This window comes from Mucor velutinosus (genome assembly GCF_035048745.1).
Source record: "Mucor velutinosus strain NIH1002 chromosome Unknown tig00001564, whole genome shotgun sequence".
Taxonomy (NCBI): Eukaryota; Fungi; Mucoromycota; class Mucoromycetes; order Mucorales; family Mucoraceae; genus Mucor; species Mucor velutinosus.
In genome coordinates, this window is record NW_027041906.1 from 1684951 (window position 1) to 1702058 (window position 17108).

Genomic DNA, 17108 nt, shown 5'->3' on the forward strand with positions numbered 1-17108 from the left:
CATTTCTTGGATTTAAAACTACGTATGTCTTCTCTAATGATTACACTTCTCCTCAATTCATTCATTTCAAGTCCGTTTAAATAATTTAAATTTTTCGTTTCTCTTTTCTCTGTTCCATCTTCTTGTTTTTCTTTACGAGCTGGAAAAAAAAAAAAAAAACTACAACATGGATGAGATTATTAGCCCAGCATTAATGAGACTTCGCAACAAACCTGAGGCCCCTCGTATTGATTTCACTGTGTACACCCAGGAGGACGGCACTACGGTCAGCACAAGAGACCGTGTTATCAAAGGCAAGTTGATCAAGAAGCAACGAAATAAATAAGCAGTAGTGTTAAACGATCAGCTCTAGATGTACCTGCACCAGCTGTAACTCTACCAACAGACGAGGAATTTTGGAGCAAAGAGCGACCTGGGTTGCCCGACATTAAATTTTTGAAAGACCATTTCTACAGAGAAGGAAGATTGACAGAAGAGCAAGCATTGTTTATTCTCGAAAAAGGCACCGAGATACTCAAGTCAGAGCCTAATTTATTGGAAGTGGGCGCTCCCATCACGGGTAAATCTGATACAATGGAAATGAATGGAAAAGGCAGTGGAATGCTGACTCTGGTTTTGATTAGTGTGTGGTGATATTCATGGTCAATACTACGATTTGATGAAATTGTTTGAAGTTGGAGGTGATCCCGCCAACACAACCTATCTTTTCCTCGGCGATTATGTCGATAGAGGTTATTTTTCAATCGAGGTACAGCACAGCATCAAAAGCATACGACGTGAGCTTATTCAACTAACGCAATTTACGGCTATCAGTGTGTTTTGTATTTATGGTCGCTTAAGATGTGGTATCCAAACAGCTTCTTTTTGCTCAGAGGTAATCATGAGTGCAGGCACTTGACAGATTATTTCACTTTTAAGATTGAATGTAAGGATGATTTGAATGAGTGGATTGCCAAGGAAAGAGAAGAACTGATGCGGCTCCATATTTAGGTCGTCATAAATACACCGAGAGCGTGTATGAAGCATGCATGAACTCTTTTTGTTCATTGCCATTAGCAGCCATCATGAACAGACAGTTTTTATGTATCCATGGTGGTCTTTCGCCAGAACTGCAGACATTGGATGACTTAAAAAAGGTAAAGCGGGGTTAGTCAATGGCACAGATGTTTCCACTCACATTACCACCGCCATCAAAGATTGATCGTTTCCGTGAACCACCTACGCATGGTCTCATGTGTGATCTCCTATGGTCTGATCCACTGGAGGAATTTGGACAAGAAAAGACAAACGAAACATTTATTCACAACCATGTTCGAGGATGTTCCTATTTCTTCAGTTATCATGCAGCATGCCAGTTTCTGGAGAGAAACAACTTATTATCTATTATTCGAGCTCATGAAGCGCAGGATGCAGGGTATGTGTGAATTGGCGAGTGGTCGTTTGTCATACTCAACTGGCGTCGATAGATATCGTATGTATCGAAAGAGCAAGACAACCTCGTTTCCTTCAGTGATGACTATTTTCTCCGCCCCCAATTATCTTGATGTGTACAACAACAAAGCTGCTGTGCTGAAGTACGAAAACAATGTTATGAACATTCGACAATTTAACTGCACGCCTCATCCTTACTGGTTGCCTAATTTCATGGATGTATTTTCTTGGAGTTTGCCGTTTGTTGGAGAAAAGAGTGAGTGCAAGACAGGAAGATTAGGCCGGCTAGGGTATACTGATGCAATGTTGATTAGTTACCGACATGTTGATCGCAGTTTTGAATGTCTGCAGCAAGGAAGAGTTGGCTGAAGACGACAAGCAGTTGATAGAGGATAAATCAAATAATTTGGAGGATGCAGAACAGCGCAGAATTGTAATTCGAAACAAAATTATGGCTGTTGGTAAAATATCCCGTGTATTCTCTGTTCTACGTGAGAATTCAGAACGTGTTACGGAATTGAAATCACTTTCTCCTACTGGAAAACTGCCTTTGGGTACATTAGCATTGGGTGTAGAAGGTTTGAAATCAGGTACTGTCTGTGATAAATTTATCATTGGTAACCATGACAACTGATCTGTGATTTAATACGAATGTAGCTATCACTACATTTGAGGATGCCAAGCGATCAGATTTGGAGAACGAGCGTCTGCCACCTACGCGGGAAGCAAAAGAGCAATTACTGAAAGAGGAGACTGATAGCAAAATCCGCACAGCAGTGAATGAAGAAGACGAAGAGATGGAAGAGGTTGTTCATGCTATGTTTCAGTAAAATGACAATAAATCCCGAAAGAAGTGATTTGTTGTTGTCGCACTAAAATCATTGAAATTTGTTTAAAAAGGAAACGAATAAACATTTGCCTTTCAGATTAAAATAAGAAGGCAGAATGCATAATATTCTTTCTTCTTTTCCTTCATCACATTTTATAGTTATCATGAACGGAGTATTTCCTCGTCATTCAGTTTCGACACCATACACCACAAAGAAGAAGCAAGTGCCTGTGGATTATCAGTATTACAGCAACAGGAACTCAATTGACATTGCATTGAATTACAGCAGCAGCAGTTCAAGCTCAAGTTCAGGCTCTCGACATGCTTATTCGCCCCCTCTGTCAACAAACACCCCAATGCAGCAAAGGATACAAAGAAAGCCAGTCGTAAACAATCCAATGCTTCGATCATCGCCAAGTGAAAACCCTGTGAGCTGGAAAGTAGCATCTCCTAAGCCTGCTACTACAGCTACCACTACGAGATCGAGTCATCCACAGCATTTAAACAAGAATTATGCAGCCGCTGATACTGTCCATCCAAACAGAATTAGAACATACAGCCAAGTGGCTCCCATCAAGCAACTCGCAAAACCAATACCAGCATCCCCAGCAATACTGTCCAACAAAGAGAAGCGAGTGAGGACAAGGCGACATTCACAGGGCTCGTATTTGGTATCGAGCAGTGCTGCCATAAACACATTTCATCCGCTGCAAGATGATGATTTAAAGAGCACATCCTCAATCACTACGGGCACTACCCTCAGCACAATGACAACAACGACTCAGGGAACCAAATCCACCAGCTTTTGGTATCCCAGAACTGAACAGCATACTGAGCCCCTGGAGCCATTGAAGCGAGGCCTGAGTAAAAAGATCAGAGGACTACTCCAACCACATCGGACACAAATCGAACAAGATGCCTCGAATGAGCAGCATATCATTGATTGTCAAGAGAGCCTGAGGCGATGTCAAACACCTGTCTTGGACGATGATGAAAACCCATTTCGTATTTTGAGGTGAGTAGACAAATGGGTGAAACAGCATTGTGCTAATGGGGGAGCAATACAGACATACATGTGATATCTCGCAGAACTGTGGTGTGTTGCAGTTCAATGAATCCGATTTTGCTCAAATTGACAGCTATGCATCTACCGTGCAACAACGAGGACCTCTGCTGACGCCAGTTATTCTATCACAAAAGTTCCTCATCAGGCCATATCGAAAAGAACTGCTTCGACTAAGGGCGTTGTTTATTTGGATTGTTCAGAACATCAGACCAGAATATCATCAGAGACGGAATGACCTATTGCTGCTACAGAAACAACAGACCCAACAGCAGCAACAACAAGCAGCGGTAACACAACCCATGGCACCATCTCGATCGTCCAACATCAGACAGAGATTGAGCCGAATTGGCAATGCAGACGACACGTGTGCCATCAAAAGCCCAAATGAAATCACAGCACAAAAGCTGGATGCCATGAATCTCCTGGAAGAAGAAGCTGCATCACTTATAGCAGAGACTCTGATATCTTCAGATTACATGAACGAGTCAGCTGAGCAAGTGCTGGAGAAAAGAAGTTGCAAATCTTCGTTTGGCATGGCACACTTATTTGTCGCCATGGCTCTCGCTGCTGGCTTTGAGGATGCTCGTGTTGTATATGGCTATTTAAAAGGTTGTTATCCTAGGTAAAATGATTGAATAGATAGAAATACAGGCCTGACTGACGCACCATGCTGTAGCACCCAAAGATACAGTCTCTGCTTCCGCGAACAAGTTGCCTCTCAATCATGCTTGGTGCTCAGGTAGGTGGCTACATGCATTGATGAATGGCTTGTTGCTCATGCGCATTGCCAGTTAAAATCGAGGACGAATATCGCATGATTGATTGCTGGCTAGCATCACCCTTTTACCCACAGAATGACAACAAGATGGAATCACATTGGTTTCTCGCTAAACCACACGACATGATCATGACACATTTTCCCAAAAATCACCATGACCAGTGCCTAGACCCTCCACTGTCATCGTACGCGTTCTTCTTGCTGCCTTATATTCGCAATCCCTTTTTCTGGTATGGTATACAATTCCTGAAATATCATGTGCAGTTGCAGGAGAACGAGCACAGCGTCTTCTACGTCAAGTTCAAGCTATCACAAACCAACATTAGCTGCTATGCCGAGACCGAGAGCGATGATGGCACTGCTACCAGAGGACTGGCTCAATGTATTACGGATGACAACGACAACCGAATATGCAAAGTGAAAGCTGTGCTGCCTCCACATCAAAGAAGCGGATGGCTCAAAATATACACTGGTCCCAAAGCTGTACCTAGCTCCTCTTCAGGACATCAACAACAAGAAGTAGTCAACAAAAACCACTATCCGCTGGCTCTATGTGTTCGCATCAAAACACAGCAGCCCACGGAAACGTCGTTTGATTTTGTGCAACTCTATGTCGATCACAATGAATTCTACATCAAAGAACCGCAATGCTATCAATTCTACCCTCTACAAACATACCATTTCTGTATCCGTGCAAATAGGCTGGACTACAGAGCAACGCATCACAAATTGGCAGTGAAAAGTCCAAGCGGTAAGCTGGTGAAACTCATGTATTACCCGCAAGAACAAACGTACGATGGCACTGTTACTGTGTCTGAAGCAGGCAAGTGGTCTCTCATCTGTCTGTTGCATCACACAGGCGGTTCGTATACTGTAGCTAGTTGGTCTTGTAAACTGAAAAAGTGAAGATAATAAACTAAAATTAGCGTATTAGCTTTGAATGTCATTATTTACAGTGTTTACTAATCTGCTTACTTTTATTTGTAAGCATATCTTTCAGATATGAAGCTAAAAATCTCTCCGATGATTGGCTGATGTGATTTCTGTATAATGTAACATGGCTCTTTATGACACTGCTTGCCATTGTAAGTCTGCAAGCCTTGATTTACATGGCTGATAGGATCTATGCCATTTAGCTTGCGACACCCTTGACATTATAGATCTTTCTTGAACCTGAATTGACATGGATGTTACATGGCGGACATGCAATGGCGCGGAACAGACGGCAATCGTATCAGCGATACTTTGTGCGCGCCTGGTCTTAATCACAGATGAAGCTGTATATAAATAGAGCTTGAAAATTTCTCTTGGATCACAAAATACTATTTCGCATTATTTCGCCATGACGGACACATCAACCAGTATAAAATCAGTGTTGATTTCTAAACTGTCCATCAAACCTCCAGTAACTCAAGATCCAAGAACATTTGGCACTAAAACAAAAGGTATCATCTTGGTGTGTATAGGACTATGTGCTGGTACTGCTGGATTTGCTAGTACCATCTATTTTCCAGGTAAACCAAATGTAGCATCCCACCTATTGACGGTTGCCTCTAATCGCACTCTTTAAACTAGGCATACCGTACATTACAGCTGATTTGAATGCACCGTCCATTGCAACAACATTGACAGCCGCACTGTTTATCTTGATGATGGGTATTGCCCCTGTATTTTGGGCTGCCATGTCTGATAATTGGCAGGTTCGGCGTATTGTGCTCTTTGTTTCCATGATAATCTTTGCCGCCTCCTCTTTGGGTTGTGCCTTGATCAATAATATCTGGGGTCTAGTGGTGCTGAGATGTGTTCAAGCAGTTGGATCCTCTTGCGGTCAATCTGTAGGAGCAGGCGTCATTTCAGATTGCTACCCTATAGAGCAGCGTGGATCAGCATTTGGAAAGTTCTTTTTGGGGTTGTTTTTAGGGTGAGTTCTGTTGCTTCATGAGTGATTTAGAAGTGAAGCTGACAAAACCTGATAGTCCACTGGTAGGCCCTATTGTCGGCGGGTTTCTAATCATAAGTGCCTTATCATGGAGAGCTACCTTTTGGTTTTGTGTTGCATTTGCTGGAGCCGTTGCTGCCGGTCTATTTTTCTTCTTTCCCGAAACATTTAGAGATGAATACAAATGGAATGACGACAAGACAGTAATCACCCCGTACAGCGAACTGAATCAACCAGCAACACAGGATTTGAGCAAAGAGAAAACCACAGCAGATCAGAGCGAAATCGTCATTGAAGAGGAACCCAGAAAGGGTGGTCAACATCCCCTTGCAGCATTTATCTTGCTCAAACACCCCTTCATCATGATTGCATCTCTTGTGTCAGGCATTGCTTTTGGATGCATGTTTGCAGTTGAAACAATTATCCCTGATCTATATAAAGAATACTACGGATTTAATTCGTGGCAAACAGGTGAGAAAGAAATGAGCAAAACGTACATGGATTCGCATTAACACTGATCTCAATCAGGTCTAAGTTATCTCGGTGCTGGCATTGGCAACTTGCTTGGCTCCATATTAGGTGGCGCATTGTCTGATAGGTTGTTGCTTCGTTCTCGTCGTCTGCGTGGTGGTCAAGCAGTTTGTGAAGATCGATTAACGGCCAACATATGGCCTGCTTGTCTGTTCATTCCATTCGGTCTTTTACTATTCGGCTGGAGCATCGAAGGCGGCCTCACTTTCTGGGCGCCCATAGTTGCTTTTGGTATTCAATCATTTGGCATGAATCAAATCATGACGGCCACTTCAGCATATATTGTCGATGCCAATCCTGGATCAGGCGCTTCCGCTACAGCTTCTGCTAACCTTGTGCGTATGGTTTTAGCTTGTGTCTTGACACTTATTTCCAATCCTTTGGTCTCAGCCCTTGGTGCTGGTTGGACATGCGTGTTCCTGACTGGCTTAAGTGTTGTACTATTCATCTTGCTAGTGGCTCTCAAGATTTGGGGCCAAAAATTAAGAAACTGGAGTGGATTTACAGATTAATAGAAACAAAATTCAATCTTGCGTGTACATATTTTATCCTTACATTTACAACAAATTAATATACAGACCCCTTTCAAAATTATACATTATTTGGAAGGGATTATAGAGAAGAAAATCAGAGCGATACACTTCATTCGCAATAAACAACTACTTGAAGGGGAAAAGATACATTTGTTGCACATCATTAAAAACAGGCTTGAAATGCTGCAAATCATGATTAGGAAGCTACGAATACATATATTATGGCGGTAAGCCAGCCTGACTGGCATTGTCAGAGATGAAAATGCCTAACACAAGCAAAAGAAAGTATTCAAGCTGAACGATAGCTCTTTCGACTTGATAATCCCCATTTAGTCAGCATCATCGCAATCATTATTGGGATCATCAGAAAGGCATTTGGTGGGTCAGCCAGCAACAGCGCCTCAAAATTGATTCAAATCCAGGCAATTTTTTCTGCTCAAATATTGGCCAAATCTCGTTTTTTTTTGACTTAATCGAACTATTTCGCTAGATTCGACTATATAAACTGTGATGATCAGCCCCTACTTCCTAATACACTCTTGGAGTACTTTTTAAGGCGCTTCCAATGGTGTCAAGTAAAATAGATGGTTTGACTGAAATTACTGAGCAATTCTGTAAAATAAGAAATGCGATTTTTAGCCAAAATGTTTAGATTTTGCATATGAAAAGCCTCATAAAAGTGGTTTCAGGGGGTTGCTTTGGACCAAGAGAAACAGTTTGATCTCATATACATTATAGTAAAAGTCTTCATTTTCAAGGTGAGAAACGCGATCGTTTGGCTTTCGATAAAAACCATGAGGGATACCTTATGCTTTTTGGTCGATTTTTGACCATGTTTTTTTTTGGTCCCCAAAAAGTTGAGCAAAGATGTCAGAAAGTAATTGCTGGATGAGAGCAATTGTTTGGCGTCATTCCGGTAGCTTAGCAAGGTCTACATGTCAAGATATGAAGGCTTGAAAACTGTCGAATTTGGCTGTGTTTCTTACATTTGCTTGTCAATAGACGCGTTCTTGTTACGATACAAAGACGTAAAGGCATTTTATACATTAACCTAGATTTAGAGCATGCTGTTACATCCTAATATTCAGCCGAAAACATTAGGTTGAGTGGCACTGTTGTATCGTAGTACCATAACACAATGATATAGCTTATTAATGAAGCGATGACGGCTGTAGGGCACGTTGGGCATTTTAGACGTGAATGTATAGTATAGTCTGCATCTAGTAAAACCTATATATTACAATAAAGCGGTCCATAGCTGGGTAGCTCAGATCACTAGATGGTCCGCATCAGATCCGTTACAAGAGGATACGGATACAATCAAGTCTAGCAGAATGTATCCTTTGAAATTCACAGACTTTGTGATCAGACATTACTTTAAAACTATGCATTTGAATCACCAATAAGTGCAAAAATACTATTCTTGCTTGCTAGAGTTGATTGAACTGTGTCTCGAGACTGGAGAGAGTTTTGAAGCACGTCTATCTGCCAGTTTGGTGAGAGATTCCTTGTTTAAACTGACATTTTCCTCTAAAGCTTTTAGATCGAGACATTTTTATTAATATCAACTCTTTTATATATTATTGTATAGAAACTTGAATACTGCATTTGCTGTGAATCAGTCAATAGTGGTCTATGAGAAACGCACCAGGCAACTATAGAATAGCAGCAAAGTATATAATCCTAGATAAAAAGAACTGAGATTATGCTTATAAGCCTTTTCATCTCTTCGGTTTCCCAGCATTTTCGAGCTTAAGGGGGTAACATTGCAAATCAACGCGTGTTAGCGTCTAATTTAAATACGATGAGTAAAATACCAGCGAGTCTGTCTAATCAGCAAATGTCTATTATCAAGCAACATCACAGAAGAGCCTTCTTTTCTAGACAGCGAATAATCTCTTTGCATCATGCTAGATGTTTGAAACTCATTTGAGTCTCATTTCAGTGGAGGGGTTTCCATATTCTTGGTGAAACCCTCTCTTTTGTCTTCTACCTTTCGCAACAAAATGGATGTTATAAAAGCAGTTCAGCACTATGCAGAAAAGATGATAAACGATGTGCCTGGCATGAAGGCTTTATTACTTGATACAGAAACAGTGAGTATACAAAGCTTGCCGATAGCTTTATAGAAAACGTCATTCACAGTATTGCCAGACACCCATTATATCCCTAGTGACAACACAATCAACGTTATTGACCAAAGAATGCTATCTGATTGATAGAATTGACAATAGAAATCGAGACAAAATGAAGCATCTGAAATGCATTTGCTTCTTGAGACCCACGCGCGAAACGCTTCAATACCTCATTGCTGAACTCAGGGAGCCTTCTTATGGTGATTATTACTTGTGTAAGTTTGCGTTTATACAGCACATGAATACCGCAGCCTAAGCATTGGGAGACGTTTTGTAGACTTTAGCAACACAATCCGTAAGTCGGATATTGAGCAGTTGGCAGAAGTCGATGAACATGAAGTGATTCGAGAAGTGCAAGAATACTATGGAGATTATTTGGCCATCAATCCCGACTTGTTTTCGTTGGGCCAAGATCCTCGCCACTATTTCGGCAACAGCGTCAACAACTGGGAAGCGGATACATTTGAGCAATCTGTGAAAGGCGTCTGTGCAGTGTTATTGAGCCTAAAAAAGAAGCCCGTGATTCGATACGAGAGAGGATCAGCCATGGCCAAGAAACTAGCACTGGAAGTTCAGAATACCATCACATCCGAAGGGCAATTGTTTGATTTCAGACGACCTGATACGCCGCCTATCCTGCTGATTCTCGACAGAAGAAATGATCCAGTGACGCCCTTATTGACGCAATGGACTTACCAAGCTATGGTCCATGAACTGATTGGCATTCATCATGGCAGAGTGGACATGACCAACGTGCCTGAAGTCAAGAATGAGCTAAAAGTAAGTTCCGCAGAGTGTTCAGTATATGGGTGATTCATGTTTGCTGGCTCAACAGGAAATTGTCTTGTCACCTGATCAAGACCCATTCTTCAAAAAGTCAATGTATCTCAATTTGGGAGATCTAGGTGCTACTATCAAGCAGTATGTGGACGAATACCAATCAAAGACCAAATCTAACATGAACATCGAGTCCATCGCTGATATGAAACGCTTTGTTGAGGAATACCCTGAATTCAGAAAGCTATCTGGCAATGTCTCCAAGCACGTCGCACTCGTCAGTGAATTGAGCAGACGAGTCGCACAGGACCACCTTTTGGAGATCAGTGAACTGGAGCAGGGGCTCGCTTGCAATGAGAACCACAACAGTGACCTCAGAAACATCCAACGCTTGCTCGAAAACCCGCAAATTGACCAAGACTCCAAAGTTCGCCTCGTTTTACTGTATGCACTGCGCTACGAGAGAATGGCCAACAATGCTATCAAGTCGTTGATTGACTTGCTGGATCGGGTGGGCATCAGTGACAAGAAGAGCGCCCTCGTGCCGGCACTGCTGTTCTATGCTGGTTACCAACAACGACAAGACGATCTATTTTCGAACCAATCCTTCCTGTCTCGAGGCAAGAGCGCATTGAAGGGGCTGAAAGGCGTAGAAAACGTGTATACACAGCATACGCCCCATCTGGGAGACACGCTGGATCTACTTATCAAGGCCCGCCTCAAGGACACAGACTACCCCTTTGTATCCAACGACAATGCCATGTTGCGGGAGAGGCCTCAGGACATTATTGTATTCATGTGCGGCGGCACCACATTTGAAGAGGCCAGATACATTGCGCAGTTGAACGCAACCACACCCGGTGTTCGCATTGTATTGGGCGGCAACAATGTCCACAACTCGAGATCCTTTTTGAGTCAGATCAGCAGAGTAGGCGAGGAATACATGAACCTCTCCTCCTCCTCCTCTTCCAATAGATGATCATGTTGTACTACAATGAAATAAAATTTTATTCAATATCCGTTTGTGCTCTTTTATCTCTCTCTCTCTCTCTCTCTCTCTCTCTTTTCTTTCTTTTCTCTCAAGCTATAATCATGTCGATACCTTTGCCTCCTTCTTCTCCATCAGCAAGACAATTGAGGCAGCCCTCTCCAACATCGCCTTCTTATTCAGAACACCAGTACAAAAGAACACTGCTGGACGATGTAAAGAACTGGTCTGAGCAGAGAGTGACGGATTGGCTTTGTAACCAAGCGTTGGGTCGTTTCAGCCAAAAGTTTATAGGTATCCATCATGTCTATAGGGTTTTTAATTCTCATGCTCACTCACTCTTCTCACCCGCAAAGAACATAACATCACGGGCTCAGTGCTGCTCGACCTGGATTATGAGGCATTTAAAGCCATGGACATCAAAACAGTGGGCGAGAGAGTGCGCCTTGTTGCTGCCATCAAGGCACTGCGACAAGAATGCTATCTAGCCGCCTCTTTAGCCGCACGAACCCCTACCAGAGTAAGTCCAAAGAGCTGCTATTGTAATGCAGAAGCTAACATGCGCCTCTTCTTGTCTAGACACACACACCCTTAGAAAGACACGCCAATGGCAGTAATATTGAACCCAAACAGCATGAAGGGCTCCATGTGAATGAAAGTTTCGCATCCACACCGACGAATGCGAATTCAAAGATCTCCAAATCAACAGAAACAAGTGCCAAAAGCTTACTGAACAGATCCAATTCATTCTCCAGATTCCTGGGCAGATCAGACTCGAAACGACCACAGAGAGCGCACAACAATAGCAATGCCAATGTTTCCAATCTGCAATCTTCGCAACAAAGCTCACTACAAAGCCAACAACAAAACTCAGATGTATACTCACAAGCACCATCCAGTCCACGAACACTACAAAAGGTAGGTTTTGACCAGACGTTGGAGATCCCCACTGCTCAAGAGCTCATTGTTTCAATCAGAGAAATTCATTAGAGGGAGGCATCATGTCCATGGAAAAAGTAAAGCAGACATGTGTAAAAGTGTTTGGTGAAGATGGACAAACGCGTATTGTCAATGTGCACACAGCAAACGAAGCCAAGCAAATCATGGGAAAGGTGCTGCACAAATTCGGTATTGATGAGAGCAATGCAGACAGCTACTGTATCTTTGTTGGTTCCAGCACAAATGGAGAAGCGCGCGCTTTATCAGATTTGGAACTGATCGAGATATGTCGATCAGCCGACAGACCAGAAAAAGAGAGACTGATTCTACGCAAACGGCACATGTATCCTACACACGAAGAGTTCAAGCGCAAAGGAACCATCAATGCCAATCGACGAGGATTCAGAAAAGACGATGACCAGCACCAGAAACCTCATTCGCCCTTGCACAACAATTGGAACTCCAGCTCGAGCACATTGAACCGGCCTGATTACTATTCAAGTCGTGTGAGTCAAGTTGGATCATTGAGATCAAACACAACCAGCAGCCATAGCAGCAGCACCCGTGGCCAGGGACGTAGACGCTTCTTTGGTGAACGTCCACCATCTGAGATCATTTCATCCAATCTGCAATCGTTCTTTCCAAATCACAATCGCGAAGTGTTAGAAACAGCGGGTATCAAAGCACAGCGACTATCAATGACTCGCAGAAATTCAGCGCTGAGTCGATTGGAGCCTCGCAATTATCGAAACAGTGTTTTACCTGAATTAGTGTCTGTTTTGGGTGTCGATTTGGATAAGTTTCTGGAAGAGGAGGAAGATCAAGAGGATGTGCTCGGCAGTGACATTAGCAGCGACAGTAGTAGTAGCAGTGGAAGTTGCATTTCGAGCGACCATGAAGAGTCGATAGCAGAGACAAAGCACATAAAAAGCGATACCCATTTGCAGCCATCTGACGAAGGAGATGTGCTTCCAAGTGCCTCAATTGACAAAGATGCTGCAAAGGATTTGCTGGACCAACAGAAAAAAGCAAATCAAAGAAGAACTTCCAGCCTGAATTATCTGAATGAGCTGAAATCTTTCAAATTAGATGAAATTAGTAAGTGATGGAGCATCAAAATCATGAAATATCCCTCTTATGCTTTATTTGCAGAAAAAGAAACCGTGAAAGAGAAAGAAGCTGCATCAGAGACAACCATTCCTGCCATCAAAGAGACTGTCACTACCCCTACTTCCGCCACCAAATCAAAACTGTTACCAGATACCTGGATGAAAGGGTCTCTCATTGGTCGTGGCACATTTGGCGATGTTTATTTGGGTCTGAATCCGATCAGTGGTGAATTGATGGCGGTCAAACAAGTTGAATTGCCAGTCGAAAATTCAGCTACAGAGGAACGAAAGAAATCCATGGTTCAAGCACTTCACAGAGAGATTGAGCTATTGCGTGAACTGGAGCATGATAATATCGTGCAGTATTTGGGTTCAAAGGAAGATGAATCCTACTTTAGCATTTTCTTGGAGTATGTGCCAGGTGGTTCTGTCGCTGGTCTTCTCTCCAGTTACGGCGCTTTTCAGGAACCGTTGGTAAAGAGTTTTGTGCGCCAAATTCTCAAGGGTTTGAACTACCTACATAACAAGGATATTGTGCATCGCGATATAAAGGGAGCCAATGTACTGGTGGATAACAAGGGAGGTGTCAAAATTACAGATTTTGGTATCTCTAAAAAGGTGGAAGAAGATATCATCTTACAAGGACAAAGCGCTTCTGCTGCACATCGACCGAGCTTGCAAGGGTCTATTTACTGGATGGCTCCTGAGGTGGTGAAGCAAACGCATTACACACGAAAAGCTGATATATGGTCTTTGGGATGCATGGTAGTGGAAATGCTGACCGGTGATCATCCATTCCCAGAGTATTCACAGATGCAAGCTATATTCCAGGTATAATCGCTTAGGTGCATTGGGGTCCTATTCTCCTAACGTACGTTTTGTTTAGATTGGATGCTATACCGCTCCTAATATTCCAGCTAATTTGAGTGAGGATGCTCAAGACTTTTTAAGGTGCACTTTTCAACTGTAATGTATTGGATTCCCAATTTTATACTCTGAAAACTAACTTTTCTTTTCTTTTTTTTTTTTTTTTTTTTTTGTGTTTCTACAAGAAATCATGAAGAAAGGCCTTCAGCGGATGAACTCTTGAAACATTCTTTTCTGCATGAGAGTCCAGAAGATGGATACAACGATGCATCATCCATATCCACATAAATATGTACATTTGTATTATCTAATAAAGTTACCCCTGTTTTTTTTTCTCGTAAAGTTGAGCAAACATATCACTGCATTGTTGTGTATTTGATGTGCGTGGTCTGATGTCTGTTGTTAAATAAACTTAGTCTGCTTGTTTCGCATGAATTGTTGAGTAGCCTAAATGTTGCATTCAGATTGAGATTGAAGCACACCAGACTGATCCACGCATTCAAAGAATGATTCAAACATCAGCATCTAGCATCTTTGTAGTGGCAACTGTTGTCAGAGGCTTTTGTAGCGTTTTAAATGGAAAATCATTTGGATAGTAAATATCGAACCAGACGACATACTAAAATTACAAATGCCAGCTATTTCTGTCTGCAGAGATTTCCCAACAAAACTAAGTCAACTTTAATTTTCTGGAAACAATCATAGCAGGTTGTCTAAAGAATATTCAAATGAAGAGTAAATCGAAATGCATGTTCTATTATTTATTTGATGGGAATAGCGTAGAGAGAATTATTAAATGTATATACGTAAAATTATATTGGGGATAATGCCTTTTCGGCATTGTTTGCTAGATCTTCACTTGTTGGTTGCGATGGCAGTGATTGCTTCTGCTGTGCAACATTCTGGTCCACAGAATGTAAGGCGGTAGCAGGTTCGCTTGGCGGCAGACTTTGAATATCCTCATCTTCAACAACACCATGCATCAAAACTGATGATACAGTGCTTCCACAACGTTCGCTACCACTCTTGTTAGTAGGAGAACCTATATTACTACGATATACTTGTTGATGTTGGTAGATCTCTGGTGTGGCAGGATTGAGACGGTGATAGTACAATGCCCCCATTGTACTGGAAGGTGCGCCTATTTCATACATTGGCGAAAAGTGCTGGCTTGCATTTCCGGCGACAGGCATTGTAGAAGCTGTGTATGGCTTTTGATGCGGTGCGTACAATGACATGCTATTCGTGGAATGATTGACAAAAGCAGGAGGCTGATGCTGCAACATTGGCCCATAGAAAGGTTTGAAACCACCGTAAAATGGCTGCAGAGTGTTGTGAACATTTAATGGTGTAGTAGAGCCTTCTGATAACGAACTGCTATTACCTGTATTACTAGGGGATGTCCTGTAATACGATCGAAAATCTTCTTTAGGGTCAGAACGAGACGTTGAGCAATAGATCCGAGTAGGATCATACTGTGGTTGAGTTCGGGGCAAGCTGACAGGCTGATTGTCATCATGATGCATGTAGGGATTCTTCTCATCTTCGTCGCTGTCATAGTCAAGATGGATGGTACTAACATGATCTGTCTTCTTTTCCATATCTTTTAAAGACTTTTCCTCTCTAGCTTTTCGCAAGGCTTTCCTCCTGCCCCAACAAATTACATAAAGTAGGTAGATAGCCATTAGACCGCCGGCTATACTTCCCACAATGACGCCTGCCAATTCCCCCTTATTCAGCCCTGAGTAAGACTTGACAGGCATTATAGAGGGTGTTGTTGATGCACTAGCGGAGGCAGTGGATGTCGCAATGGCCCATGATTTCGTGGTTCTGGTAACTTCATTTGGTGCTTTTGAAACAAGCACAGAATATTTTGTAGGGAGTGGTGCATAGGGATCGACCGTTTTCTGTGTAGCTTCTGTCATGTCTAAGATGGATGAAGATGTATGTGCGGGTGTAAATAGTGTTATATGGTATTGCCCTGGATCCTCTGTGGAAGTAGCATCTTCTGTCACTGTTGATGTAGACATTGGTGCATATAGGGTCGGTAATGTGTAGGTCAGAGATTTCTTTGAATTGATCTCTTCATTGGAATTAGTTGCTTCTGTTGAAACCTCTTCTCTTTTGTGCATGTCATTGTTTGCGATTGCCATATTGAAGAATGATTTACGAGATGGTGAAAGAGAATAAGAAGCAATCGCAGCAAGTTTAATTTCTTTTATATATTGTATTCACCGCCATCATACATGTCAAAACGTACACATGAAACCTTTCTTCTGTCTTTTTTTGGGGGGGAGGGAGGGGAGATTCATAGAAAAACGCTAAAAGTCAAGCACCAGATGTAATCGTTATTTCATACGACTCTGATTCACGCTGAGTTGGCGTGATTCTGAAACTGCATTTGACACGAGAAAGATAAATAATGTATATACTTCATTAATTGGAATTAATTGTCTATCTCTTCTTCACAAGATAGATGCAAATTCACTACTCTGAAGCTAGCTGTAGATAATATTCAAGTTTTTATTGCTTAAAGTTAAAAAGAGAACAACCTATGCTTCCAGGATTTTCTTTAAATTCACATGCGGCGCATGTTAAAAAAAACAGATAAACGCGCGATACAGTGCATTCGAGGAGCTAGCTTTAGACATGTACACAGCAGCTACTAATCGTATTCCAAATAGCCCTGCACAGAGCTCGAAATTTTAGACATTGCTAGCAGGAAATGTGTTGTGATGGTGGAAAATAGACAACGTGTGTCATTTGCAAGATTTGACAGAAAGTCTGTGCGCAAAGCACGTTTTTTCATTTCTTGGAGCACTACTGTCCGCTTGTCGGATTTGCTGTGCCATAGCTAAGGACAAAGTACGAGCTCTTTGCGGATCATTTGCGATAAAGAGAACAAGCGCCCTATCTATACTATACTGTTTAGGTTTAGACCTAATTGACTAAACCTTTGAAACGCTTCATATTTGCAATACAATAAGTTTATAGATACTTTGGATGGTTGAGTAAAAAGGAGGGTTTGGTTTCCTAAAACAAAATAAACTAGTTGATTACAAAAACATACATTAAACGATCTATTTGTAAAAGGATACAGACCACCTAGTGATTTGAGCTACCCAGCTAAGGACCGCTTTATTGTAAGATATAGGTTTTACTAGATGCAGACTATACTATACATTC

The 17108-nt window shown here is 42.0% G+C and overlaps 6 protein-coding genes across 6 annotated transcripts; 5 read left to right on the forward strand and 1 right to left on the reverse strand.

Annotated features, from left to right (window-relative positions):
• Nucleotides 1-166: 166 nt before the first annotated feature.
• On the forward strand, nucleotides 167-2261 carry ATC70_010835 (uncharacterized protein; the record flags this gene model as incomplete). Its single annotated transcript, XM_064830041.1, has 9 exons — nucleotides 167-293; nucleotides 353-559; nucleotides 624-748; nucleotides 814-925; nucleotides 991-1136; nucleotides 1197-1414; nucleotides 1467-1687; nucleotides 1746-2021; nucleotides 2089-2261. 9 exons carry the CDS (start codon nucleotides 167-169, stop codon nucleotides 2259-2261), a joined length of 1605 nt encoding a protein of 534 aa, XP_064682543.1.
• Nucleotides 2262-2424: 163 nt separating this feature from the next.
• Nucleotides 2425-5010, forward strand: ATC70_010836 (uncharacterized protein; the record flags this gene model as incomplete). The annotated part of the gene is made up of 4 exons (XM_064830042.1): nucleotides 2425-3275; nucleotides 3328-3935; nucleotides 4003-4065; nucleotides 4118-5010. 4 exons carry the CDS (start codon nucleotides 2425-2427, stop codon nucleotides 5008-5010), a joined length of 2415 nt encoding a protein of 804 aa, XP_064682544.1.
• A 436-nt stretch (nucleotides 5011-5446) lies between these two features.
• On the forward strand, nucleotides 5447-7086 carry ATC70_010837 (uncharacterized protein; the record flags this gene model as incomplete). The annotated part of the gene is made up of 4 exons (XM_064830043.1): nucleotides 5447-5618; nucleotides 5680-6025; nucleotides 6081-6514; nucleotides 6572-7086. 4 exons carry the CDS (start codon nucleotides 5447-5449, stop codon nucleotides 7084-7086), a joined length of 1467 nt encoding a protein of 488 aa, XP_064682545.1.
• A 2027-nt stretch (nucleotides 7087-9113) lies between these two features.
• Nucleotides 9114-10998, forward strand: TRM13 (tRNA:m4X modification enzyme; the record flags this gene model as incomplete). Its single annotated transcript, XM_064830044.1, has 4 exons — nucleotides 9114-9203; nucleotides 9262-9457; nucleotides 9520-10022; nucleotides 10078-10998. 4 exons carry the CDS (start codon nucleotides 9114-9116, stop codon nucleotides 10996-10998), a joined length of 1710 nt encoding a protein of 569 aa, XP_064682546.1.
• A 113-nt stretch (nucleotides 10999-11111) lies between these two features.
• On the forward strand, nucleotides 11112-14210 carry RPS0_2 (structural constituent of ribosome; the record flags this gene model as incomplete). The annotated part of the gene is made up of 7 exons (XM_064830045.1): nucleotides 11112-11301; nucleotides 11364-11527; nucleotides 11587-11925; nucleotides 11985-13044; nucleotides 13099-13886; nucleotides 13942-14021; nucleotides 14108-14210. The coding sequence occupies 7 exons, from the start codon at nucleotides 11112-11114 to the stop codon at nucleotides 14208-14210; spliced, it is 2724 nt and encodes a 907-aa protein (XP_064682547.1).
• Nucleotides 14211-14734: 524 nt separating this feature from the next.
• On the reverse strand, nucleotides 14735-16075 carry ATC70_010840 (uncharacterized protein; the record flags this gene model as incomplete). The annotated part of the gene is made up of 1 exon (XM_064830046.1): nucleotides 14735-16075. The coding sequence occupies one exon, from the start codon at nucleotides 16073-16075 to the stop codon at nucleotides 14735-14737; it is 1341 nt and encodes a 446-aa protein (XP_064682548.1).
• Nucleotides 16076-17108: the final 1033 nt, after the last annotated feature.